The sequence below is a fragment of the Notolabrus celidotus genome, chromosome 23 (genome assembly GCF_009762535.1).
Source record: "Notolabrus celidotus isolate fNotCel1 chromosome 23, fNotCel1.pri, whole genome shotgun sequence".
Classification (NCBI taxonomy): domain Eukaryota; kingdom Metazoa; phylum Chordata; class Actinopteri; order Labriformes; family Labridae; genus Notolabrus; species Notolabrus celidotus.
This window is the reverse complement of record NC_048294.1, coordinates 3,744,814-3,771,982: the sequence shown is the minus strand read 5'-3', so window position 1 is coordinate 3,771,982 and position 27,169 is coordinate 3,744,814. Positions and strand designations below refer to the sequence as shown.

Here is a 27,169-nt window from a genome sequence, read left to right as displayed (position 1 = left end):
AGGTAAGTCTTAACTTTACTTTTTTTTTTAACACAGTTAAAGGTTTATTAGTGATGTGAGGTCACTCCTGTTACACAACAAGACCTTAAAGAGTTTCATTTTACTTGTGTTAATAAGGAAATGTCACTAAAATAAATAACAGGGGTTTTAAAAAGCATGTTCTTTCTCTTTTTACTCCAGTTATTTAGTAATACTCTTCATTACTTTCGTAGATTATAGTTTTTGTGTCTGAAGTTGTTAAAAGAAACGTCCTGTTGGACTTTGATTACGTCTCAAGCCTCTCTGAGCCTCTTTGTAAACAGATTATTTACATAAGGAAGCTCAAAATGACTGAAGTCCCACCAAAATAAGAGTCTCTGATTGTAAAAGCTGTGAGTTCAAACCTTCTTGTGTCAGGATGTTTTTACTTTGAGGCTCTGTCTGAGAGGACAGAGTCAGACTCAGAGTCAGAGAGAGGTGGGATGAGAACAGTAAAAACTGAAGCATCTTTCCCTTCAGGCCCGAGTGACTGCACACAAACCGAGCCCCGCTGCTGTTACTCATCGTCATCCTCACGCCACAGCTCATGGAAAGTGAGCGAACGTTGAGCTGAGGTTATTTATCTACCGACAGAGCGTCCACACAGAGCGGGGCTGTAAACAAAGCCGGCGCTCAGAGAACAAGCTGCGTGCTCTGTGCAGAGACAAACACAGAGGAGCCGGAGAACAATGTGAGCAGGACGAGGGAGGGGAGCGAGTACCAACTCTGTCACTGACACAAGTTTGATCTTTTCAATCTATGAAAATACAGTTTTCATATCCAACTAAAGAAAGCCAATGATGAAAAGTCTTTGAGGTGGTTTCTGCTCAGACACATCGTCAAAGTCAAGTTTCTCTGTATCATTTAAATTAAAACCTTTTAGGCATGTTTCCACTACAGGAACTTAAAACCTTTGGAAGAACTAAAGGTGCATTTCGACCAAGTGTTCCAAGGTCTTTTAGCCCCTTGAACTACTTTACCTGGAACTAAAAGGTTCCTGTGCCCCCATTGTTGTCTGCGTTTCGACCGCGGACTGTAGATTGCGCAAATCAGGCCAGTGACGTATGGAGAAAAAAAAGTAAATGCACTACACCACCAGACCAGTAGAGGGCAGTAAAACAAAGACAAATGCCATTCATCACAGATGACACCATACAAGCAGATGGACAGGCAGGTATCATTATGAGCAACACAACAGTTAGCCTGTTAGCATGAAGAGACTCAGCTGGCTGTTTTAGATGGTGCTATATTTCATCACAGATGGATTCACTGAATCAACACGTGAGAGGAGATAAGCGCGAGTAGCAAAGACGTTTCAACACGGCTTTAAAATCCTTTTGAACTCAAAAAGCCGTGGCAGAGATCGGATGGTGTTTTGGTTTAAACAGCGACCCTGTTAAATGGAGACTTTCAGCCGGATGCATCCCTCATAAAAAGAAAAAAAAATTTGAAAAAAAAATTGGAAGAAAAAATTTTGAAAAAAAGTTTTAAAAATAAAAAGTTTTGAAAAAAAAGTTTTGAAAAAAAAATTGGATTTTTTTTTTTTTTTGAAATATGTTCTGAAAAAAAATTCAATTTTTTTTTTTTTTTTTTAATGAATTTGACAAAAAAAAATGAAAAAAAAATTTTTGGAAATTTTTTTTTACAAAAAACATTTGACAAAAAAGTTGACCTGGAAACCTGTTAAAAAAATAGATTTTCCTGAAATTTGAAATTGTACTCCAAAATTAGAAAAACATGAAAAAAGTGAAAATTTTGCGCCTGCGGTTAAAAACATGGAAAAAGCAATGAATGAATCAACACGTGAGAGGAGATAAGCGCGAGTAGCAAAGACGTTTCAACAGACAAATCCTTTTGAATTCAAAAAGCCGTGGCAGAGATCGGACGGTGTTTTGGTTGAAACAGCAACCCTGTTAAGTGGAGACTTTCAGCCGGATGCATCCCTCATAAAAGTCTTTAGACGATCATTAAATATCTGATGAGGATATTTAGAAATCTTAATAAAAACTAAACTAGTTGGCATTCCCAGGAACTCCCTCTGTGTTTCAACAGCTGTGTAAACTCCACAAACACTGACACGTTCAGCTGAAGGTCTCCAGTTTACAGGGTCACTTTTAAAACCGGAACACCGGGAGGAGAGACGCATTAACAGTGGGCTGAGAGAAGACTACTGTTACAAGCTGCTAAATCAAGAGAATCACAGCTTCTTCTTTTGAAAAGTACACACACATACAAAAAAGATAAAACAAATAAAAACTAGTGAAAGAAAGAGAAATCAAGTGAATCACAGATGTGTGTGGTGTTATTGTGGATGACGAGCAGAATAAAAACACTGTAGGTTAATCTACCAATCAGACACGTTCAGCATTGCAGGCCCTGCCCCCTGAAAGTCCCGGGACCTTTAAAAAGTACTACCCCCCAAGCAGGGGCTTTTTAGGGGGGAGATCAACTACCCCTGAACTAAATATAGACCCTGGGTCCACCAGTCATAACGCAAGTAGTTCCGGGATAAAGTCCCTGCTGTAAAAGGATAAAAAGTTAAAGGATATAATCTGAGGTGATGTAGTAATCATAATCATGAGTCTCAGATGACGGTTTAAATCTCTTAATGTTGCTCCAGTATCAGGGAGGAGGAAGTGCTGCGTCCTCCTCCTGACTTTCACGCTCTCACCAGAAAAATTGATTCTCTGAAAAACAAAAACCCTCCCAGGCAGAAACTCGTCTGCGGCCAACCCCACAAACAGCCTGAACCGACCTGCCAGAGAAGCACAGCTGATGTTGAGCCTTGTTAGTGTTTGACTGGTCGCTGCTGGTAATTCTCCACAATGCCTGCTGGCCTCCACACTTAAGTGGGTCTTAAACTGGTTACACGGCCTGCTGTGCGGTCTCAAACACACCGGGGTGCGTAACAAGACATCTCGGTGGCATCTGCCCGAACCGTCTGTCAGCTCTTGAGAGGTGTCGCGGAGAGAGACAGGATACTCAGAAGTTAATCTTCTGGTTTTAAGCTCTCTCTGCCGCGGTGACTTCACCACGCTGCTGAATCGACAAAGACAGCGCCGCCACATTCAGACCGAGAGAGCAAATAAGGCGAGAGTTTTAGAGCGTCTGGGTCTTTGAACCTTGACCTTTGTGTCACAACCTGACAAACACAGCCCCGTCCTTCAGAGCTCAGTGCTTCATGGCCTGCTGCTGTGCTTCAGCGGACTCTGACCTCCCAGGATCACTACAAGAATCAATACAGCATCATATCATCACCAGACCCATTTAGTACCAAAAGACCACTTCAGATTGAAAAGCACTAAAGACGTGGAACCCAGAGAGGCTTTCATGGTTTGCTGGGAACTAAAGACGGCGAGGGAATTAGCGAGGAAGAAAGAGAGGCTCAAGCACCGAACTCTTGACTTTGATTGGAGTGTCTTTTATTGAAGCGTACACTAAATATAACACTGGTCTCTACAGACCATGTCCGGTCCGGCTCCTCGCTCTCTCCCCCGTCAACACCCACTGGTTGCGTTTTCAGGACCGCCACACAGCTGGAGTCATGTGGCCGAGGTTTTCCCTGCGGTAATCACTGAATCAAGGATTCTCCTCCTCCTCCTCTCCTCATCCATGTTGTCTTTCTGGTCCTCTGAAAACCTCTGACCTGTTGACTCCAGGCCTGGCTCCGCTCATCATGACGGTTTGTGGTTGTAGTTAAGTGAAATACGATCTAGTGATAACACAGAGTGTTTTATTCTGAAAATTACCCGGATGTTTTCATTTTGTTTTGGGGAAACCTGACTTCCTGTCCCACTCCATCTGCTCTGTTGAGATTGATGCGTCGTGCTCCGGCATCCAGCAACAAATAGAAGTCTTGTGTCTCTGATCCGGGGGGCTCAGACCTACTGGATCAGAGACACAGTCGGAATGCAACGGAGTGGATCCAGTGGAAGTTAACACACTGACTAGAATAGAAACCAATTCTGTAAACATTAGCGCCCTCACGTCTTGGTTACAGCGTGTTAGTGTGTTATTGCAAAACTCCAGTATGCACAAGTAGACTTATTGATAAATAAAGGATCAGAACAAAACATGTAAACAGCTTGACATACTACACAAAAGTAGTATGGGAGGTAGAGCCTTCAGTTATCAGGCCACCTCCTTTGGAATCATCTACCAGTCAGGGTCCGGGAGGCAGACACCCTCTCTACTTTTAAGAGTAGGCTTCAAACTTTCCTTTTTTTGATAAAGCTTATAGTTAGAGCTGGATCAGGCTTGGACCAGGTCTTAGTTATGCTGCTATAGGCTTAGACTGCCAGGGGAACTGACACACTTGGATCCCATCTTTTTTACTTTAACTGTCTCCCTGTCCCATTAAAGTTACTAACCATAGACCTTTCTGGAGTCCCTGAGCTCCTTTGTCTCGTAGGTTCCTCTGGATACAACTACTACTATCTGTCTCTCCACTATCATCTCTCTCTCTCTCTCTCTCTCTCTCTCTCTCTCTTCATCTCCCTCTATCCCTCTTCATCTCTCTCTATCCCTCTCTCCAACATGGGTCTCAGCAGATGTGTGTCTAACATGAGTCTGGTCCTGCTGGAGGTTTCTGCCTGTTAAAGGAAGTTTGTCCTACTTGCTCTACTTTTAAGAATAGGCATTCAAACTTTCCTTTTTGATAAATGCATTATTTCCTAGTACCAACACAATCTATCTATTACCTTTTGAAACAATGTTAGATCAATATATGTCGTCCTGAAGGCCAACTTGCCGAGCACAGGTGGATGTAGTCGGATCATAGGAATATAAATCGATACATCGATGTAGTAGATGAATCGTTACACCCCTAGTGCTTACATATTGTTTGTCTTTTACAATGTTACAATGTCATTTAGCAGACGCTTTTATCCAAAGCGACGTACATACGAGAACAAGAACACAAGCAAAGATCTAGACCAGAGGAAACAAGATCAGTACGAGTAACAAAGTGCTTCAAGTCCATTTGGGTGCAGGTACTGCCAAGCAGTGTAAAGGCAATGCACAAAAGTAAATAAGGAACATCTACAATGAAGCAACCAAACCATTTAAAACCTTCCATTATCATCATCAACAATTAACATCACCACAATAATGAACAAAGTACCAAGTGCTGGGTCACTCAAGACCTGAACACAGATTCCCAGAGTAGAGCAGGACAGTGCGAGTCAACTGTAGCTGGAAGACATGATCTGCCACTGGGGACAACAGTGAAGAACAGTCTAGCTAAGTGCATAGTGCTTCCTAAAGAGCTGGGTCTTTAGCTGTCTTTTGAAAGTAGAGAGGGACTCTGCAGATCGAATGGAGTTGGCCAATTCATTCCACCATTTAGGGACAACAGAAGAGAAGAGTCCAGCTTGTGATTTTGAGGCCTTGTGTGATGGAAGCACTAGGCGCTTTTCAGAGGCTGAGCGTAGCGGGCGAGAAGGGCAGTAGACCTGGGTGAGGGGTTCCAGGTAAACTGGAGCAGTTTTGGTGACTGCTTTGTAAGTCATGATTAGAGTTTTGTATCTGATGCGAGCTGCAACTGGAAGCCAGTGTAGCGAAATGAGCAGGGGAGTGACGTGAGCCAGGGAATTACTGGAACTAGTAATTCTTCCTCAGTCAGAAAGCAGAACTTAGAACTTACCTAAACTGGCATTTATTACCAAATGATGACTAATGAATTAGCATAATTTTGTATTTTGCAAGTTATATTGAATGACATTTTTTCCCCCTAGTTTCATTAAAGTTTTCTTTAAAAAAAAAAAAAGGGTAAAATATCGTCAGGTCTGTTCTCATGAACCGAATATCGCGTATCGTGGGCTCGTGAGCTGAGTGTGACGTCACACCCTTGATTTTTACAGGTGTTGCCAGTCAATTCGTACATATGCTATCCCATAGAGGAAACTACACTATACAATATGTGTCCTGAGGTTTACTTGACCGCGTTTAAAAGCTATTAAATCACATTCACGCTTTATATTTGATTTAATTGTAAGTTTAAAACGCAGACTCATTGTCAATAGCCAGAAACATCTGCTGAAAGAGGTGTTTACAACCCCTGAAAGTTCATATATTAAGCTAACTGGAGGTTTATAAGCAGAATATATCATAAAAGGTGAAGTTTTGTGATAAAAATTACCCAAAAATGGGATTTCTGCTGCAACAAGAGCGAGTAACAACTTAGTCCCTGAACGCAGCCGCTGGGCTAGCAGGCTAAGCTAGTTCTCGCCCTTCCAGCATAAACAAACTACAAGCCTCCAAAGATTAACCAATAACCTGTCAGACAGCCGAGCATGCGCAGTATCACCTCTACGTTAACCTGTGTTATCAGTTCAGACCACAGAGCTCGTGTTATCAGGCCAGGCTGGATAACTTTGTGTTATTATCATGTTTCTCTGAGAGGTTAGCAACACAGGCTAACACAGCAGCTAGCTTAGCGTTCTGGATCAGCAAGCCCCAGAACCCGGACCCACAGCAAGCCGGACTGAGCCGGATCTCCGACCCTTACCATCGTACAAATCGAGGCGATCTTTCGGACTGTCATCAGTATTTCCATCCGTAAGCCGCCATGTTGGACCGAACCCCGATGTTGAAAGAATCAGAGCCGATGAGGCTGCAGAGTTCCGGGAGAGCCTTCTTCTGTTTATTAGACTGTCAAGAGACCGGAAGAGCAGGGACCACTTCCGATATGGATTTTCAAAATAAAACCACAAAAAAAATTAACAATCGCTTCCAATTTTATTTTATTTTATTTTATTTTTTTTACTATTTTATTTCATCATGAACAAACTTTAAAGAAAGGATGGAATTCCACTTCCCCATTGAAATAAATCAAAGGAATAACTCACCCTAAATTTTTATTTTATTTTACTTATCTATGTAATTGCCCAGTTTAAAATAGGAAAAAAACAATATAATATTTATTGTTTATTGTTATTGGGTGCCAGATCCATACAAATTTAAAAGCCTTCAAAATGTTATGAATAAATTATATATTTATATATACATTGCTTGATACAAAGGCATAGGAAAACTCAGAGATAATGCAATAGTCTCAAATTACAAATTACCGATGAGTGCCGATGGTTATTATGACCCTTTTCTCCAAAGCAGAAAAAAAGTAATGTTTTTTTTAACATAATTTCCACTAACAGCAGCTTTAAATTTGAAATAATTAAATAAAATGTGTCCCTAATGCCTTCGATCTATATAACTTGGGCTTATCTGTATTTAGCTGTCCATGGTTTGTGTAATATTGTGAATAAATATGTATTTGACCACTTATTACAACTGTTTTGTCATTTGTGAAAATGTAATGTGTCAATTTAATAATGTTTGGGTTAATTATTGCCTGCTAGTTAGTCGTAGTTCATGCCTTACAGTATTTGTTTGTTTAAATTAAAGAGCTTATTAAATCAGGGTATTTCAGTCGTCACAAATGTGTAAATAAAAATGTATTGCCTGCAGTTTTCAACTTTTAACATGAAAATATTTTTCAATTTCTAAATTATTTTTTAAACCTCAGAGGAAAAAGTGCGAGAATCATTCATTCGTTTATTTTCTTACTTGGTGACAATTTTTCTTTTCTTTTTTTTTTTTTTCTGTATCTTATTTTGAATGTAAAACAGATCACTTCCGGTACCTCCCGCTGTTCCTCTCTGGAGCTTGACTTTAAGCAGCTTCCTGTCGTCCAGCCTGGAGGAGCTGTAGTGTAGTGAGGGAGTGTCGCCGACGCACCACTCAGATCCACTCAGGTTTGTTTGATTCTCTGCAAGGGGCTCCGAGAAGCGGGCGGTGCTTCACCGTCTAACAGTGCCGGTTGTTTTCACTTTAAGATCCATAGAATCCAATGAGTTTAAGACTGCTGTGTTTGAGGCTTTTGGATGTTTTAGTCAGGATGAGATCTCATATGGAATCTTAAACCAAACTATTTAAATATTAGATACTTTATGTCTGTGAAACTTCTTTAAAAAGAAAAGCAATATATCACCCAATAAAATGTTTTTAAAATGTTAAAAATGACTCCCTCCTGACTTTCTTCTTCTACTTTTTTCTTTGAATGTATTTTATGTTTTCAATTATGGCTTATTATTTCAACATTAAAAAATGTATTCTCCCTGTTAGACTTATAATTTTGTGAAACTTCAAAGTCCATCAGACGGCTGCAGCTCATACAGAATGCTGCTGCTGGAGTCCTAACAAGGACCAAAAAAGTAGACCACATTACTCCAGTTCTTAGATCTCTACACTGGCTTCCTGTCTGTCAGAGAATAGACTTTAAAATCCTGCTGATGGTTTATAAAGCACTGAATGGTTTAGGCCCAAAATACATTGCTGATCTGCTACTACTTTATGAACCACCTCGACCTCTGAGGTCATCAGGTACTGGTCTGCTTTCAGTTCCTAGAGTCAGAAGGAAACATGGTGAAGCAGCGTTTAGTCATTATGCTCCACATATCTGGAACACACTCCCTGAAAGCTGTAGGTCTGCTCCAACTCTCACCTCTTTTAAATCAAAGACTAAGACTTTTTTATTTGCCACTGCCTTCCTATCTTAGATTATTTTAACTCACTTTAAATTAAAACTTTAATGTAATTTTTAATATATTTCTAATTTTCCTTTTCTTTTCTGTTTTATCATATCTGTCATTTTAATTGTGTTCTTTTATGCCTGTCTGAATGTCTCCAATGCTTTTAATGTTTTAATGTAAAGCACATTGAGTTGCCCTCGTGTATGAAATGCGCTATACAAATAAAGCTGCCTTGCCTTGCCTTGCCTTCAATCTCATTTTGACAATGAGTCATTATGTTTAGTTTTATAGGCATGCAAAACATTGAACATAAAAATGTATTTAAAGAATAAACATAACTATGACTAACCTCAGTTTTTGTCATTGGCACTTATTTATTCATTCATTCATTTTTTTATTTTTTTATTAATTTATTTTTTTATTCTTTATTCATCTTTTTTATATTCATTCATCTACTTTTTTATATATCTCACGGCAAGTTTGGCCTTCCATAAATGTGAATAAACTGATGTGTTAATGTCAGACTATCTAAAGGTAGAGAAAGTTGTAAAAGCACAGTTTGAAAATTGTCTTTTAAAAGTCCATTATCAACACTATAAACTGACTTTGAGTATTTTATTTTATTTTTTTTACTTTTTTCATTTTTTCAATAATTATTATTATTTTTCATTTTTCCTTTTATTTTGTTTCGTTTCATTTTTGTGTTTTCTTTTTTTTTGTATCCTATTGTCATTAATTGTGTGTCGTGAGTGCTTTTAAAAAGTAATACATTTCAAATCAGAATTTAAAAAAAAAGAAGGATCAGTATTATTTTATTATTGTTATTTTTAATTTAATTTTATTGGTTTACCTCTTTAATTTTTTTTATTATTCTTTTTATTTTTTATTTAATTTTGTTTCGTTTCATTTTTGTTTGTTTTCTTTTTTGTTTCTTATTGTCATTGTTTGTGTGTCTTAAGTGAAATTAATTGTGTGAAACTATAATGTTCCAGTTTGAAATGTTGTGCAGAAAAGTACAAAGTGCCATAAAATGCTGTAAAGTGCCGTAAAGTGCAACAAGCTTATCCCAAAACAGGCGGCAGAGCTCCACAGTTCATTTATGTGGCTATCTTAATCGCACTCTTTAATGTTGCACACAGTGAGGGAACATTTCAAACAAAGCTCCTTAAACCAACATCCACTATTTGTGAATTGATATCATGAAACCCAGTTATTTTTGTTTGTTGGCTTTGAACACTGAAGCATATCAGAGTCTGCAGAGAGGAGCCTCATTTAAACTCCCTCCTGGGAATATGAAAGGGGAAGGTTCAGACTCCCCCCTCTCCCCCCTCCCTCCCCTCTCTGCACTCTGTCCGCGGTCAGACGCATCTGGACTCTGAGAGAACCGGAATACTTTTTTTACACTTATTTACGCACCTCATCCTGAAACATTGTTTGTATTTATGAAGTTTTAAGGAGTATAAAGATGTCTTCTTTTTACTGAGAGCTCTGCAGAGGGGTGTGAAACTTTTTCTAAAGGCTAAGTGGAAGGAAAAAAATCAGGACTGGAGCTGGAGTACCTGGAGTATTTGTGGATTTTGGATTTTTACGCACAGGATAATCTCCCTCTAATAATAAAGAGTCTCTCCTGGATGATCATGGGGATGCTGCAGTGACAGTCCCTCAGTTTGGAGGTGTTGTTTGTGGACACTCTTATTTCCGAGCAGACCTGGACTCAGAGCAGAGAGGAGCTAAATGCGGCTGACTGGAGGCGACCCTGCACCGGGAACCATGAACAGCAGCAGCGGCTCGGGGAACTTTCTGCTGGTCCCCATACCGGAGTATCCTCTGCTGGACTGCGTGCCCAACAAGACGGTGAAGATCGTGGTGCTGGGAGCGAGCAACGTCGGGAAAACTGGTATGAATGGATGGATGGATGGATGGATGGAGGGGTGAGAGGAGGTGCAGATGAGAGAGTGAGGGTTTGGGGTTTTTACGCAGACACAAATCAAAGGGATTAAAGATGGTAAAAATACAAAAGCATGGTTTCAGGGCTCACTAAAACCTTCACTTATTTAAATATCTTTACGCTTTAATTGTCTGATAGAGATTGGAATATAGTCCTGTTAGTTTAGTGGATATTTATGATGTGCACAACCACTCATGACCAGCAGGGGGCGACATTTCGCATCATACTTGAAGTGTTTGTTCACATAAGTTTGTATTCTTTATGACACAAATGAAAGAAACATTTAGACTCTCAAGAGAAATAAGAATGGGATGTCATGCTTTCATAGATTTCCTAAACAAAGGAATAATTGTCATGAAATTATTAATTATAGAATGAATTATAAAATGGTGTTAAAGTTGTATTCAAGTTGGTAACAGGTCACAAAGACTTGTTATATTTTTATAGTGAAGGATACATAGACTACAGGGGTGTATCCAGGCTTTTTTGACTGTGGTGGCCCACCCCAGGCACTGACAGGCAGGGGTGGCCAGGTAATGTGTACACACCATAGACTGTATAAATAATGGACGTAGAATCTGTGATGTCACCCACATGTTTCTGAAGCGCTGTTTTTAGACCAATTGTCGCCGGGTGCCATATTGGAAATGCTGAAGTCAACATAACTTCTGTCGAGCTAGTGTGAGGTAGGCCTTTAGCCTTTTAGCTAACAGCTACAGTGTTCCCGCCTGTCAATCAACTCAGCTGTGCCTCTCATAATGGAAAACTCGTAATCCCCAGCACGGAGCCGTGCTCGTCTGCGTGCACATACTTCACTTCAGCCTCCACTGCTCTGGGCGTCCCATGGTGATAAAACTAATAAATGATTTAATTTTTGAAGCGCTAATCCTATCAACAAGCTTTAAAAACTAAGTTACAGCGGACATTCTCAGCTTTCCATCGATACCACATTTGTCTCATTCAGCATATTCAAAATAAATTCAGGAGTCTGGCACCCCAAAAAATGGTCTAAGCCTTAAAGGGTTAATTTGGGTGTTAATGGGGATTGACTCACTTTTGCAGCCAGCCTCAAGTGGACACTCTTAGAACTGCAGTTTTCCCACACTTCTGAATTGGCTTCATTTTTCAACACTTGAGGTTGCAGCTTGGTTTTAGGTAACATGTTACCTTACCTGTAATAAGGTATAATATCTATTTCTTCCTACTCAGTGTTATAATTCAGTAAATGAGAGAAGTGACTCCTCGCAGTCCAACAGAGAGATTCCTGAGATTTAGACGTCATGTTGGAAACTGGGCTGGGCAGCAGCCAGCAGTCAAAAAAATCAAGAAGCAACAACTAATATGAAGTTAAAAATGTCCCTAAAACCAAAAACAACAAACATATCCGTCATGGGCGAGGACATTTCAGTGTCTCTCAAAACTTAAGGCCAAACTCAGACTAAAAAGGAACACATTGATACTCCAGTAATGGCATTTTATCTTCAGTTTTGTAGTCAGTTAGCTCCTCATAAGGTTGCTTTTTAAAGTCTGAGAAAGTAGCCCTGATGATGTCATCGGGGTAACTTAAGCTTGGGCGCTGGAACAACTAAGGTACGACAGAGAGTCTACGTTACAAACCCGAATCCAAGGAATGAAGAAAGGCACTGAAGGAAGGTTTGATTAGAGATGCTATCAAGTTGCATTATGGGAAATGAAGGACCCTGAGTGTTTGGAGCTCCCTTATGTCGATGTTTAAGTCAGGATATCTCAGCGCAGGCTTCTCTGTTTCGTACCATTCTTGTTTTAAAATGTGTCTTATGATTTCTTAAATTGAGGAACACACTGGATTAAAAACACCAGAGAGACCCTTTAATGTGAGGAGTCTTAGCTGTCCTGAATCCAAGAAAACAAAGCTGAATTAGGTAATCATTTACAGATATGAGATGATGCATGAAGGATTGCAACACCACATTCTGAGTATTGGTGAATCATTGTTTTCGTTCAGACTTTGGGCCTGTTTGTTTAGCTTCTCCAAACACAACTGAAGTTTGCAAAATCAAAAAATATGTGTCACAAAAAAAGGGAAATTCCAGCGACACTGAGATTAATCGTTCTGCTTTTATATAGGTCAGGAGGCTGCAGCAGCGTAAGGAGGTTCACGCTTCAAAAGTTTGAGTCTTGGTTTTCCTCCATCCTTTAATGCGCTCCTCAAATCTATTTTCCACATCTCTGAGTCTGAGTTTTCTCGCTTCTTTCAGCTCTCATCGTCCGCTTTCTCACCAAAAGATTCATCGGGGATTACGAAGCAAACACTGGTGAGTTTCCATCCATCTGTTATTAATAAGAGAAGAAACATTTGTCACTTTGAGCAGGGAGAGCACTGCATTCATTTCTGTCTGTCATGGAAAAAAACAACCCACTATTGATTCATCCATGCATCCATTCATTCATTCATTCACCTGTGTGTCTCTTTTGCTCTCTGCAGGAGCTCTCTACTCCAGAAAGGTCACACTGGAAGGGGAGGAAGTGTCGCTTCAGATCCAGGACACTCCCTGTGTCGCTCTGCAGGTAACTTCTGGAGGCAGAGAGACAGCGGCCGTGTTTCCATCACAGCAGAGTTTCTCACATGATGAATGAAAGGAACAACTGTATGAAAACAGTCAAATATTAAGACTGTCTTTCTGCAAATATACACAAGGAACCAAAACTTAGTCTTACTGTACTAAAGATGTCACCTGTCGTGATTTAACAAGTGCTCAAGGAATGAATGTCAGATTTAGAAAGGGCGACAATATTCGCTCCCTATCAGGATCAGCAGACTGTTGACTGTTTGAAAAGGGCCATGAAAAAGCCTAGATAAGATTACTGTATAAAAATGAAACAGATGTGTTTGAAAATTTGAATATTGACCCTTTCAGTATTGTATAAGTGTTATTAGTTTAGTATTGTTAGTATTAAGTATTGTTTGGTATAGTATTGTGAAGTATAATGTTATATCCTACTGTATGGGAAAGAAGAAAATCGTACCGATCATATTGTTTCATGTCGTATCGTATTGTATCGTATCGGAAACATTGTATCGTATCAGACACATCGTATCGTGTTGTATCGTATCAGACACATCGTATCGTGTTGTATCGTATCAGACACATCGTATCGTATCAGACACATCGTATCGTGTTGTATCGTATCAGACACATCGTATCGTATCAGACACATCGTATCGTATCAGACACATCGTATCGTATCAGACACATCGTATCGTGTTGTATCGTATCAGACACATCGTATCGTATCAGACACATCGTATCGTATCAGACACATCGTATCGTATCAGACACATCGTATCGTATCAGACACATCGTATCGTATCAGACACATCGTATCGTATCAGACACATCGTATCGTATCAGACCCATCGTATCGTATCAGACACATCGTATCGTATCAGACACATCGTATCGTATCAGACACATCGTATCGTATCAGACACATCATATCGTATCGGAAACATCGTATGTTATCAGACCCATCATATCGTATCAGACACATCGTATCGTATCAGACACATCGTATCGTGTTGTATCGTATCAGACACACCGTATCGTATCGGAAACATCGTATCGTATCAGACACATCGTATCGTATCAGACACATCGTATCGTATCAGACACATCGTATCGTATCAGACACATCGTATCGTATCAGACACATCATATCGTATCGGAAACATCGTATCTTATCAGACCCATCGTATCGTATCAGACACATCGTATCTTATCAGACCCATCGTATCGTATCAGACACATCGTATCGTGTTGTATCGTATCAGACACACCGTATCGTATCGGAAACATCGTATCGTATCAGACACATCCTATCGTGTTGTATCGTATCAGACACACCGTATCGTATCAGACACATCGTATCGTATCAGACACATCGTATTGTATCAGACACATCGTATCATATCAGACACATCGTATCGTATCAGACACATCATATTGTATCAGACACATCATATTGTATCAGACACATCGTATCATATCAGACACATCATATCGTATCAGACACATCATATTGTATCGGAAACATCGTATCGTATCAGACACATCATATCGTATCAGACACATCATATTGTATCAGACACATCATATTGTATCGGAAACATCGTATCGTATCAGACACATCCTATCGTGTTGTATCGTATCAGACACATCCTATCGTATCAGACACATCGTATCGTGTTGTATCGTATCAGACACATCCTATCGTATCAGACACATCCTATCGTATCAGACACATCATATTGTATCGGAAACATCGTATCGTATCAGACACATCCTATCGTATCAGACACATCATATTGTATCAGACACATCATATTGTATCAGACACATCATATTGTATCAGACACATCGTATCGTATCAGACACATCATATTGTATCAGACACATCGTATCGCATCAGACACATCGTATTGTATCGTATTGCATCGATCATATTGTTTTGTATCGTATTGTATTGTATCATATCTTATCTTATCGTACCATACGGTATCGTATCGTATCATATCTTGTGTAACTGTAGCGTATCGTTTTGTATCTTATTGTATAGTATCGATCGTATTGTTTCGTATTGTATCATATTGTATCTATCATATCATTTCGTATCTTATCTTATCGTACCGTAAAGTATCGTTCTGTATTGTTTCATATTGTATCTTATTGTATCGATCATATCTTATCTATCATATCGTTTCGTATCTATCTTGTCTTATCTTACCGTATCGTGCCGTATCGTATCATATCGTATTGTTACGTATCTTATTGTATTGTATCGTATTGATCGTATCGTACCGTATAGTATTGTTTCGTATCTTATTGTATCGATCATATCTTATCGATCATATCGTTTCGTATCGTATCTTGTCTTATCTTATCGTATCGTATCGTAATGTTACGTATCTTATTGTATCGTATTGATCGTATCGTATCCATCCTATCATATTGTATCCATCATATCATATCTATAGTATCCTATGGTATCGTAAAGGTCACACTGGAAGGGGAGGAAGTGTCGCTTCAGATCCAGGACACTCCCTGTGTCGCTCTGCAGGTAACTTCTGGAGGCAGAGAGACAGCGGCCGTGTTTCCATCACAGCAGAGTTTCTCACATGATGAATGAAAGGAACAACTGTATGAAAACAGTCAAATATTAAGACTGTCTTTCTGCAAATATACACAAGGAACCAAAACTTAGTCTTACTGTACTAAAGATGTCACCTGTCGTGATTTAACAAGTGCTCAAGGAATGAATGTCAGATTTAGAAAGGGCGACAATATTCGCTCCCTATCAGGATCAGCAGACTGTTGACTGTTTGAAAAGGGCCATGAAAAAGCCTAGATAAGATTACTGTATAAAAATGAAACAGATGTGTTTGAAAATTTGAATATTGACCCTTTCAGTATTGTATAAGTGTTATTAGTTTAGTATTGTTAGTATTAAGTATTGTTTGGTATAGTATTGTGAAGTATAATGTTATATCCTACTGTATGGGAAAGAAGAAAATCGTACCGATCATATTGTTTCATGTCGTATCGTATTGTATCGTATCGGAAACATTGTATCGTATCAGACACATCGTATCGTGTTGTATCGTATCAGACACATCGTATCGTGTTGTATCGTATCAGACACATCGTATCGTATCAGACACATCGTATCGTGTTGTATCGTATCAGACACATCGTATCGTATCAGACACATCGTATCGTATCAGACACATCGTATCGTATCAGACACATCGTATCGTGTTGTATCGTATCAGACACATCGTATCGTATCAGACACATCGTATCGTATCAGACACATCGTATCGTATCAGACACATCGTATCGTATCAGACACATCGTATCGTATCAGACACATCGTATCGTATCAGACACATCGTATCGTATCAGACACATCGTATCGTATCAGACACATCGTATCGTATCAGACACATCATATCGTATCGGAAACATCGTATGTTATCAGACCCATCATATCGTATCAGACACATCGTATCGTATCAGACACATCGTATCGTGTTGTATCGTATCAGACACACCGTATCGTATCGGAAACATCGTATCGTATCAGACACATCGTATCGTATCAGACACATCGTATCGTATCAGACACATCGTATCGTATCAGACACATCGTATCGTATCAGACACATCATATCGTATCGGAAACATCGTATCTTATCAGACCCATCGTATCGTATCAGACACATCGTATCTTATCAGACCCATCGTATCGTATCAGACACATCGTATCGTGTTGTATCGTATCAGACACACCGTATCGTATCGGAAACATCGTATCGTATCAGACACATCCTATCGTGTTGTATCGTATCAGACACACCGTATCGTATCAGACACATCGTATCGTATCAGACACATCGTATTGTATCAGACACATCGTATCATATCAGACACATCGTATCGTATCAGACACATCATATTGTATCAGACACATCATATTGTATCAGACACATCGTATCATATCAGACACATCATATCGTATCAGACACATCATATTGTATCGGAAACATCGTATCGTATCAGACACATCATATCGTATCAGACACATCATATTGTATCAGACACATCATATTGTATCGGAAACATCGTATCGTATCAGACACATCCTATCGTGTTGTATCGTATCAGACACATCCTATCGTATCAGACACATCGTATCGTGTTGTATCGTATCAGACACATCCTATCGTATCAGACACATCCTATCGTATCAGACACATCATATTGTATCGGAAACATCGTATCGTATCAGACACATCCTATCGTATCAGACACATCATATTGTATCAGACACATCATATTGTATCAGACACATCATATTGTATCAGACACATCGTATCGTATCAGACACATCATATTGTATCAGACACATCGTATCGCATCAGACACATCGTATTGTATCGTATTGCATCGATCATATTGTTTTGTATCGTATTGTATTGTATCATATCTTATCTTATCGTACCATACGGTATCGTATCGTATCATATCTTGTGTAACTGTAGCGTATCGTTTTGTATCTTATTGTATAGTATCGATCGTATTGTTTCGTATTGTATCATATTGTATCTATCATATCATTTCGTATCTTATCTTATCGTACCGTAAAGTATCGTTCTGTATTGTTTCATATTGTATCTTATTGTATCGATCATATCTTATCTATCATATCGTTTCGTATCTATCTTGTCTTATCTTACCGTATCGTGCCGTATCGTATCATATCGTATTGTTACGTATCTTATTGTATTGTATCGTATTGATCGTATCGTACCGTATAGTATTGTTTCGTATCTTATTGTATCGATCATATCTTATCGATCATATCGTTTCGTATCGTATCTTGTCTTATCTTATCGTATCGTATCGTAATGTTACGTATCTTATTGTATCGTATTGATCGTATCGTATCCATCCTATCATATTGTATCCATCATATCATATCTATAGTATCCTATGGTATCGTATCGTATCGTATCGCAACATATCATATCCGATCTTATCGGATCTTAACGTATGACATTGTACTGTATGATTGTATGGCATCTTGTGAAACTGCTCAATGTCGTCTTGTATTATGGTATTGAATAGTTTCATATTGTATCATATAGCCTAGCCCTCCTCTGTTTTGGTATCCTGTGAAAAAATTTAATTTTTAAAAGATAGCTAGATTTCATAGATCTCATCTGAAGGCTAGGCAGGAGATTAATGTTCACAATCAGGAGAAGAATATTCACATTAGTCGTTGAAAAGTTTGATCACAAGCTTCAGAGGTCTCTGTTGTACGTCTCTTCTTCCTTAACGTCTGAAAAGCTGAATTAAAAAGCGGCTGCAGTTTTTATCTCAAAGCAAAGTTTGAGGAATGCATTTGAAGGGAGAGGAAATGACCACGTGACCATCTCCTCGCTCTTGATGAACATAATGAGAGCAACGTGCCACACGGCTCACCCTGCTGCACACTGAGCGTCTGTTTACAGAAGCAGGCCTGAGAATCTGCTGGTTTCCTCACGCAGGGAGATAACAGAGGGTGAGGAGGAAGTCTCTCCTGACCAGAGATTACAACAGAATAATTGGTGTGGAGGCAGAGAGGTCGAGCTGTTACACAGCTTCTGGAAAAAATGTTAAAAAGTCACAGCAGGAGCGATTCTATAAAAGAGGATCCATGAAAATGAAGTTGAGGATGACTTTAATGTTATTTAGCGGTGAATAAACTCTTCACCCAGATTAACCTGAACTCTTTTATCTCTGTATCAGAGAATAGATGTTCTGTTTGGTGATTCTCGTGGATTAAATGAGTAGAAGGAGTGGCCCAGACTGGAACAGACGACTGGGTGGTCTTGGGGCCCAGGAGTCCAGAGTTATATCTCCGAACCAGCTGGTGTGCGTCCATTAACAGACATTTGTGTTGGCAGAGAGCCTTTTCTGTAAAATCACCACCTGCTAACTCACTTTAGCCGCTAACGGGGATGTAAATACAGTTTTACGAACAGATGTGGACATGTGGGGAGGAAGAGAATGAAGGTTTGGTTCATATGGCACCTCTAGTGGTGAGATTGAGACACTACAGAGTTTGTTTTTCAAGTTTAAGCAACAAAAAAGACTTTGTTCAGAAAATATAAAACAACATTCTAATTTATAAAGCACCTTTCATACGTTCAAGCATGCAGCCCAAAGTGCTTCATAAAAGAAAACAAGTGATTTGAAATTATTGAAAATAAAAAAAATCATTACAATAAAGAATGAAATAAAATCAGATAAATATCAGAAAATAAAATAAAATTATTACAATAAAAAAATAAAATACAATCATATAAATACCACCAAAAATATAATCGGATAAATACCAGAAAATAAAATGAAACCCAAACAATAAAATAAATTCAGATAAATACCAGAAAATAGAATAAAAACTTAACAATAAAAATAAAATTAAATTAGATGAATTAAAGAAAATAAAATGTAATCATATCAATAAAATAAATAAAATACAATCATATAAATATCAGAAAAAAAACAAAACAAAATAAAATCTGATAATTTCCATAAGATAAAAAAAATCATAACAATAAAATCAATAAAATCAAATCCGATAAATACTAGAAAATAAAATAAAATTGTAACAATAAAATAAATGAAGTACAATCGTATAAATACCAGAAAATATAAAATACAAATAAAATAACAAAATAAAATCAGATGATTTCCAGAAAATAAAAATAAAATCATTACCAGAAAATCAATAAAATAAAATCTGATAAATACCAGAAAAAATTAATCAAACAGAAATAAAATAATATACAATAGAATAAGATAGAATAAGAAAATGATGCTAAAACATTAGTAGTTATGTTAATAATGCAGTCCATGGCTAAAAAGAAATTACTCCAAATTAAAGCCAGATTAAAAAGATAACTCTTTAGTTTACTTTTAAAACACCCAGAGAGCTCTCCATCTTAATGTCCTCCTCAAACTCTCTCTACACAAACTGTCCTGCTCTTTTTCTGCATCATCAGACTTTCCTCTTTCTGCTGTGTCATGATTACTCCGACCACTTTTGCATGGCTCATTGTGGTCTGCTGCACAATCACGCGATGAGGTTGTGTTTTGCAGTCAATATTTATAGCTTCTTCGGTCTGTTTAAATGATGATAAGTGGAAATCTCTTTATACAAAAAGAAGACGCAAGGGATTTATTTTCAGTCAACAGGTCACTCAATGATGAATTTAAGTGTAATCTGCAGCTCTAATCTTAAATGTGTGGTTACATTAATGTCTCTGTTGATTCTTCCAGGATGACGCTGAAGGCCTGTACTGCCAAGAACAGATCAACAGGTCAGACTGTTTTAGAGAAATCGGAGTAATCTTAAACATATTTGTATAGTCTGTAATAACTGTGTAATAACTGTGTAATAACTGTACTCTCAGGTCAATCTACTGGGCGGACGGTTACGTACTGGTGTTCTCCATCACAGACAACAACAGCTACCGCACCATCCAGCCACTGTACCAACACGTCAGACGCATTCACCCCTCTGGAAACATACCTGTGATACTGGTCAGTGTGGTTCTCATTGAACATCCAATTTGTTTGAGCGTATTTTTAATTTGTGTTGGGAAATTTTCGTTTTCTGTACTTTCGGCAATGGAAAGAATTGTATTGTTCCGGAACTAGCAGCCAGCTTATCGTAGTCTGCATTCTCTGTGCAGATTGCATTAGACACAAATCATAAAATGCTAAAATGAAGGCAGGGTGAGGACTTGTGCCTTTCATTGAAATGGTTGTGGGTTCAAATCCTGGCCAGTGGCTTTTTAATTGAGATGAAAACTGAAACGATTTCTTCTCACTGTACCAACAAGTGTGCTTTTTGAACCATAAAAATAAAAAGGTTTAAAGAAGGGACCTCAAACAACAAGCATTGCACTGCAGACTGACGGTGTGGTGGTTAGGACTGCAACCTTTCAGTGAAATGATTCTGGATTTAAAGCCTGGATGCAGATTTTCCATGTAAAGTGGGAATGAAGAGTTTTCCCCACACTGTAGATGCTTGTGTTTTCCTACCAAACAATGAAATGATGAAGAAAACTACCTAAAAATGACGTTCTGTGGTGGGATGGTTAGAACTGCTGGCTTTCAGTCTGAAGGTTCTAGGTTTGAATCCCCAACGTGGGCTTTCATTTCAGCTGCTGGTGTTTTTTGACCACAACAATGAAATGGTGAAGGAAAATATTTTATTTAATAAATGAAGCTCTGTCAAGCAGCCTCGTGGCAACATGGTTAGGACTATTGCTTCCAGTCTGAAGGTTTTAGGTTTGAATCCCAAACATGGGCTTTCACTGTGAGATGGAAATGAAACACTACCCACACACTGTACATGCATGTGATTTGGAACCACACCAATGAAATGGTAAAGTGAAAAGCTGTGTGGTGTGGTGGGCTGGGTAGGCCTGCTGCCTTTCAGTCAAATGGCTCTGGGTTCAAATCCAGTGCAGGGAATGAAAAAGGTTTATGCAGGGAAAGGGAAGAGAGGAGGAAGGAAGTGAGCAGAGAGGAGGAAGGGAGAACCAGGAAGAGAAGGGGAGAGAAAGCGCTGCATAAACAAGTCCAATTACCATTTTCTTTCCACCCTCACTGCTCTCCTCCTGCTTCCAACTATGTGCATCTAAGTTTTTCCTTATATATGCCTCCTCCACTTTGTCTTTTCCTCCCAGCCCACTGTCAGTTTTTTAAATAAACTCTCCACTGACTGATCAATCCTGAACTCCAACAATTATTGTTGGATTTTGTTACAATTTGCTGCTCTGGGCTTAATAAATGTCATCACACCCAACACTGTGCAGTATTAATACACCCTTCATCCTTCTTGCAAAGCCAGAGTGTTTTACTCCTGTCCTTCTAACCCTAATCCCCATAATCTAATCTATCCTGTAATCTGTAATCTGCTGCAGGTTGGAAACAAGAGCGACCTGCTCAGAGCTCGACAAGTTCCTGCAGACGAGGGCGAGACGTTAGCAGCTTCGCTAGGTTGGACATCCCTCCTTGTTTCCAATACTCTCTTCTCTTTGTCTTTCCTTTGTTGATTCCTGATCCGCCGTTAACAATCCATCCAAACAACCCGTATGCATGTTCAGCCATCAGCGATGAAAACAGGCCGTTTGTACTAATGCTGAAAAAAAATAAAAATTGTAGGTCTTCTTCTGTGCGCTCAGAAACACCACACGCATTTACCCGGTTCAAGATCTTAAACCAAACTTTCCCTTTCTACTTGTTTGTTATCTTTGACGTTTGACTTGCTGATAACAGCTGTTTGTTCATTCTATATTCTTGTAATGAAATGTCCATTTCTTCTTCCACTGAAAAATAGTTTTTCTTGATCTTCTCTCAGTCACACCGGTACCCCTCACCATGTTTATTGTTGTTAGAAGAAGAAGAAACATACTTTATTAAGCCCCATGGGGAAATTCAATTTTTCCACGTGTTATTTTTTGGTCATGCTTCACACAGTTTTTGGTATATACATACAATTTTATGCACAAGCATGCAGTGAACATGCACTTAGGGAGAGATGTCAGAGTGAGGAGGCTGCCATCAACCTTGCTCAAGGGCACCTCAGCCATGCCCAGGCAAGTGAACTAGGACTTGAACCGGCGACCTTCCAGTTCCCAAGTCAAGTCCCTATGGACTGAGCTACTGCCACCCCCAGCTACTGCAGCCCCAATGCGTTAATGCGTATTAGGCATGCGCAGTTCAAATTTGTTGGACAGGGGTTTTCCAGGAGGTTCCATGGACATATGACATTTTGCACAAGCCTCGCTTTCATGGCGCAATTAATTAATTGGCCAATTATTTGCACGGCCAAATGGGCCGTTCCATAACGGTATGTTAAGACTACTGGTCCCATTTGGGTAATGGCTGGACGTGCATACGGGCCCTGCTCTCCAAATGAACTCAAAGTGATATAAAGAACATCTGCCATGTTGTTTTTGCCACAGTGTCAACAGGCTGAGGTGAAATTTGTTGACTCTTCTCTGCAGATTGATGTGTGTGAAAAACAGACATTGTTACTTTGGGGTTTCAACCAATCAGAATCAAGTTTCTAACATAGCTGGATGAAAATGTAAGTTAACGTTAGTGAGGCTAATCATGAACAAACAGCAAACCACCTGTGAGAGAATGTAATAACCTCCTCCTCTCTCTCTCTCTCTCTCTCTCTCTCTCTCTCTCTCTCTCTCTCTCTCCCTCTCTCTCTCCCTGTGAGCTATACTCTGCATGCTGTCTAATGAGGGAGGAATGCTGCGTGTTATCTGAAAGATAAGATTTAAAAACTGTGTCTGCTCTCAGGAGGAGTTTACTTTGAGGCTTCAGCCCGAGAGAACCACGAGGGAGTCCACGCCGCCTTCATGCATCTCTGTCAGGAGGTGGGACTACTTTTTCGTCGTGTTGTATTTATTAACGTATTAAACATGAACCTAACATGACTCTCCCGACGACGTTGAAACCACACTTTCTATGTTTCCTCCTGTCTTCCTGTGGGAACTCATGTTACACGCCGGTTCTCACCGATGATGTGCTGCCCCAGAAAAATATAGACACACCACATGTTTGTGTTTCTAGACAGAAGGAGGTATACCAGCACACATCGGTCTGTTCTGTATATTTTCCTTCTCTGGTGAGGTAATAACAGTTTTGGCTTGGAGGCTCCGTATGTTTGAGTCTGTTTAGACTCTGTTTCCTTTCCTGGTGTTTCAGAGATCGCTCTCCAGAACCTGGATTTACTTCCAGTTTCGTGAGCAGTAACTTTTCATCCAAGTGTGCTGTCAAAAGAGAGATGTAATGTGAGGAGTTTGGTTTCTATCTTGTATCTGAAGACCAACCTACAGAGAGTTATTACTCAGCATTACCCTTTAAGTGTTTTATCGTCTTTCAGCTACATGTTTTGGTTTTCTGGTCCTCAACACCGATTAGTAACTCAAAAGGTTGATAAACCAGCTGATCAAATGTAATATGAAGCTTAACATATTAGATGGACGAAGTGAGCAACTAGTTTGTTGTTTTTTGGGGGGGTTTTAAGTTAGATTTTTGGCCTTTTTGCCTTAATTTTTTTTTTTATAGGACAGAAAATGGGGAGTAGAGAGCAGGGGAAGACATACAGGAGATGGTCGACCGGCTGGGAATCGAACCGGCGACCCTTGTGATGAGGACTGTAGCCTCTGTTTGTGGGGCGCTTAAGGCTGATTTATACTTCTGCGTCGCCCTACGCAGCAGGGGCTGACGCGGACATGAGCCCCTCATACTTCTGCGTCGGTGTGTCTGTGTCGCGCAGCAATTCTCCGCCGAAACGCCTGAGGGCAGTGCGGTCTCTCTGATAGCCGGTCGCCTGCTTCCGGTCCCGCTACGATCTCTGTTTACTTTTCCACATCGATTCAGAGCGTGTTATGTTAATCTACAGCTGATACATGTTGCTGTTTATCATACAGACATGATTACATGAAGAATAGAGAGGAGGAGATGAAATACACGGCCGATGTGTGGCCGATGTCCGGGACCCCGGAAGTGCTGTGAATGCGGGAAAGACAAAGCCGTCGAGCGGACCAATCACAGAGCTTGCGGTCCGCGTCGGCTCTACGGGGAGTTACATTTTGGAGGAGGTGCACGTCAGCTACGTGCGTAGGCCTCTGCGTAGGTACGGGAGCTACGCGGACCTACGGCGTAGGTTACACCGTCGATTCGACGCAGAAGTATAAATCAGCCTTTAGACCGCTAGGCCACCAGCGCTCCTAGCTTGTTGTTTTAACAGAGAATTAAGGAGCTAAAGGGCGAGGTTTGTCATTGGAGGTTGGTGGAGACCAAAAACAGAGATAAGAGTTAAGGAAAAAGTTGAGTTACGAGCAAAACATCATCATTTTCGTATACACACAAAAAACATTTGGTACTTCAGAAAACAGAAAAAAATAGGACATACATTCAAATCATTGTTTAAGAGGTTTTTCAATGATAAATGAATAAAATAAATAACTACAAATGGATAAGTAATTAAAAGCATTAAAAGGATAATAAAAGAGGTTTTCAGAATTAGAGCAGAAATGAGAGGTTGACATCACATTTGGGAAAATTAGAAAAAGATTTTAAAAAAAGATATGAAATAGGAACATTAAAATAATAAATGAAAACAAGGAATAAATTAAAATGAATTAAAACAATAAATGATCAAATAAAATTTAAAACAATGAATTAGTTGGAGAAAATCTAAAAATAATGATTAAATAGATGTAAGAGCAGTTAGAAGGATGAAGTCACATAAAAGCTACTCTGTAAAAACGGGTCACTGACTCTGCGAGCCTTATCTCCTCAGGGAGGTCGTTCCAAAGCTCGAGGGGCTCTGACGTACAAAACTCTACCCCCTTTGGATTTGTACCTTGACTTTGGAACATCCAAAAATGCCCCACCTTAGGATCTAAGGCCGCGAGATGGCTCGTCATTTGTTAGCATTTCTAAAAGTGATAATGATATTTATAATAATATAGAGGTTGGAGAATTTTCTTTTTTCAATTGTGAAGATTTTCTTGGTCTGAAATTTGGTTTTTATTCACATGTAAAGACCAACAGCAACCTCCGGCGGCTAGAATTGAAGCCAATGCGGAAGTGTTAAAAACTGCAGTTCCTCGAGTGTCCACTAGAGGCTGGCTCTGGAAGTACCGGAGGTCACATACACACCCATTCAATGAAGCCGATCTTTACAGCAGAAATAAACATGTTTACAGCCTGGTACCAAAAACGAGTGTAGTCTGGATAGCTCTTTCATGTACAGGGGGTGAAATTTTTCAATATGCGGCAATTTCAAAGATATTAAGATTACGAGTTTTCCATTATGAGAGGCACAGCTGACTTGATTGACAGGCGGGCACACTGTAGCTGTTAGCAAGGAGGCTCAAAGCCCGCCTCTTTACGTCACACTAGCTCGACAGAAGTTAGGTTGAGTTTAGCATTTCCAATATGGCTCCCGCTGATGATTGGCTTCAAAACAGCGCTTCAGAAACAGATGGGTGACGTCACGGATACTACGTCCATTTATAATACCGTCTATTGTAAAGACACGATACTCTCTGGTCTGGTTTTATTCAAGTTATTCACTGTGTTCTCTGTTCTCCAGGTGATCCGAGCGTTGGGAGGAAGTAACGGCGAGAAGCGACGAGGAGGCCTCCACCTAGCCCGACCCAAATCTCCCAACATGCAGGAGCTGAAGAGGAGGTTCAGACAGGTTCTATCATCCAAAGTCAAGTCTGCAACCACGCTCTGATGACGGGATCGAACCCAAAACTCAAAGCAGTCGGACACGTGGAGAATAACAAGGTCAAGTCCTTCACTGATGGAAGGAAAACAGCAAGAGGTCTCAAACTGAAGTGTTGGAATTTGGCGTTTTTAAGGAGGAGAAACAGACGAATGGATAAAGACTGAATGGAGCTGTCTGGCAGTTCAGCTCTCAGCGGTTTGGACCGAGCTCATGGTCAACATGACCTATCAAAGGTTCAAGTGCAACAAGCACGCTGCTCAAAGTGAACGTGTCACAGGCGGATAAACAAACAGCCGGAGTTGTGGCAGAACTTTGGCCTGTTTACCGTGACGGAGAGCGAGTGTGTCAGTGAGAGAGGCGCAGTTAATCAGATCATGTCTCAGTTTTCTTGAGGCTGGAAAATCCCAACAGACCTGACTTTCATTTTTGTTCTTTTAAGAAAAGCTGATGAGACAGCAGCGGTTTCTTTGTCTCATTTGATCTCCTGCTCGTCCCACTTTCTTTGACTTTTGTTGTTAGGAGAGACTTTGTTTAATGTGCAAGATCAACTCCAGATTTCAACTTTTCTGACAGCGCCTAAATGAAGCAGGAGTCCTTGGTCCTCTTTTTCCTGCAGCCTGTGTGTCTTCATAAGAAAGCAGTCTGAGATAAAGCAGGAAATGACCCCACAATGCAAACGGTCAGGGACGTTCAGTGGGACATTTGACAGCCGGAAGGGAAACAGAGTGGAACAAAAAACACAGCAAAGCTCCTGGAATATATGGAAGACAAAGGTGGCCAAAAATAAAAATTATATAACTGAAACTAA

The 27,169-nt window shown here is 39.7% G+C and overlaps 2 protein-coding genes across 3 annotated transcripts in view; one reads left to right on the top strand and one right to left on the bottom strand.

Moving 5' to 3' along the window:
- Nucleotides 1-6,702, bottom strand: part of usp12b (ubiquitin specific peptidase 12b) — a 30,331-nt gene extending 23,629 nt beyond the window's left edge. The window contains exon 1 of one of the 2 annotated variants that reach the window (XM_034676495.1): nt 6,527-6,702. In XM_034676495.1, coding sequence (XP_034532386.1) covers nt 6,527-6,574 — 48 coding nt within the window. In that variant the 5' untranslated portion in view covers nt 6,575-6,702. The remainder of the gene's footprint in view (nt 1-6,526) is intronic. The other variant, XM_034676496.1, reaches the window with a different exon arrangement.
- A 2,913-nt stretch (nt 6,703-9,615) lies between these two features.
- rasl11a (RAS-like, family 11, member A) lies at nt 9,616-27,169 on the top strand. The gene is made up of 8 exons (XM_034676077.1): nt 9,616-10,446; nt 12,735-12,791; nt 12,962-13,044; nt 20,364-20,404; nt 20,498-20,627; nt 22,019-22,094; nt 23,412-23,488; nt 26,221-27,169. The coding sequence occupies exons 1-8, from the start codon at nt 10,284-10,286 to the stop codon at nt 26,365-26,367; spliced, it is 774 nt and encodes a 257-aa protein (XP_034531968.1). The 5' UTR covers nt 9,616-10,283; the 3' UTR covers nt 26,368-27,169.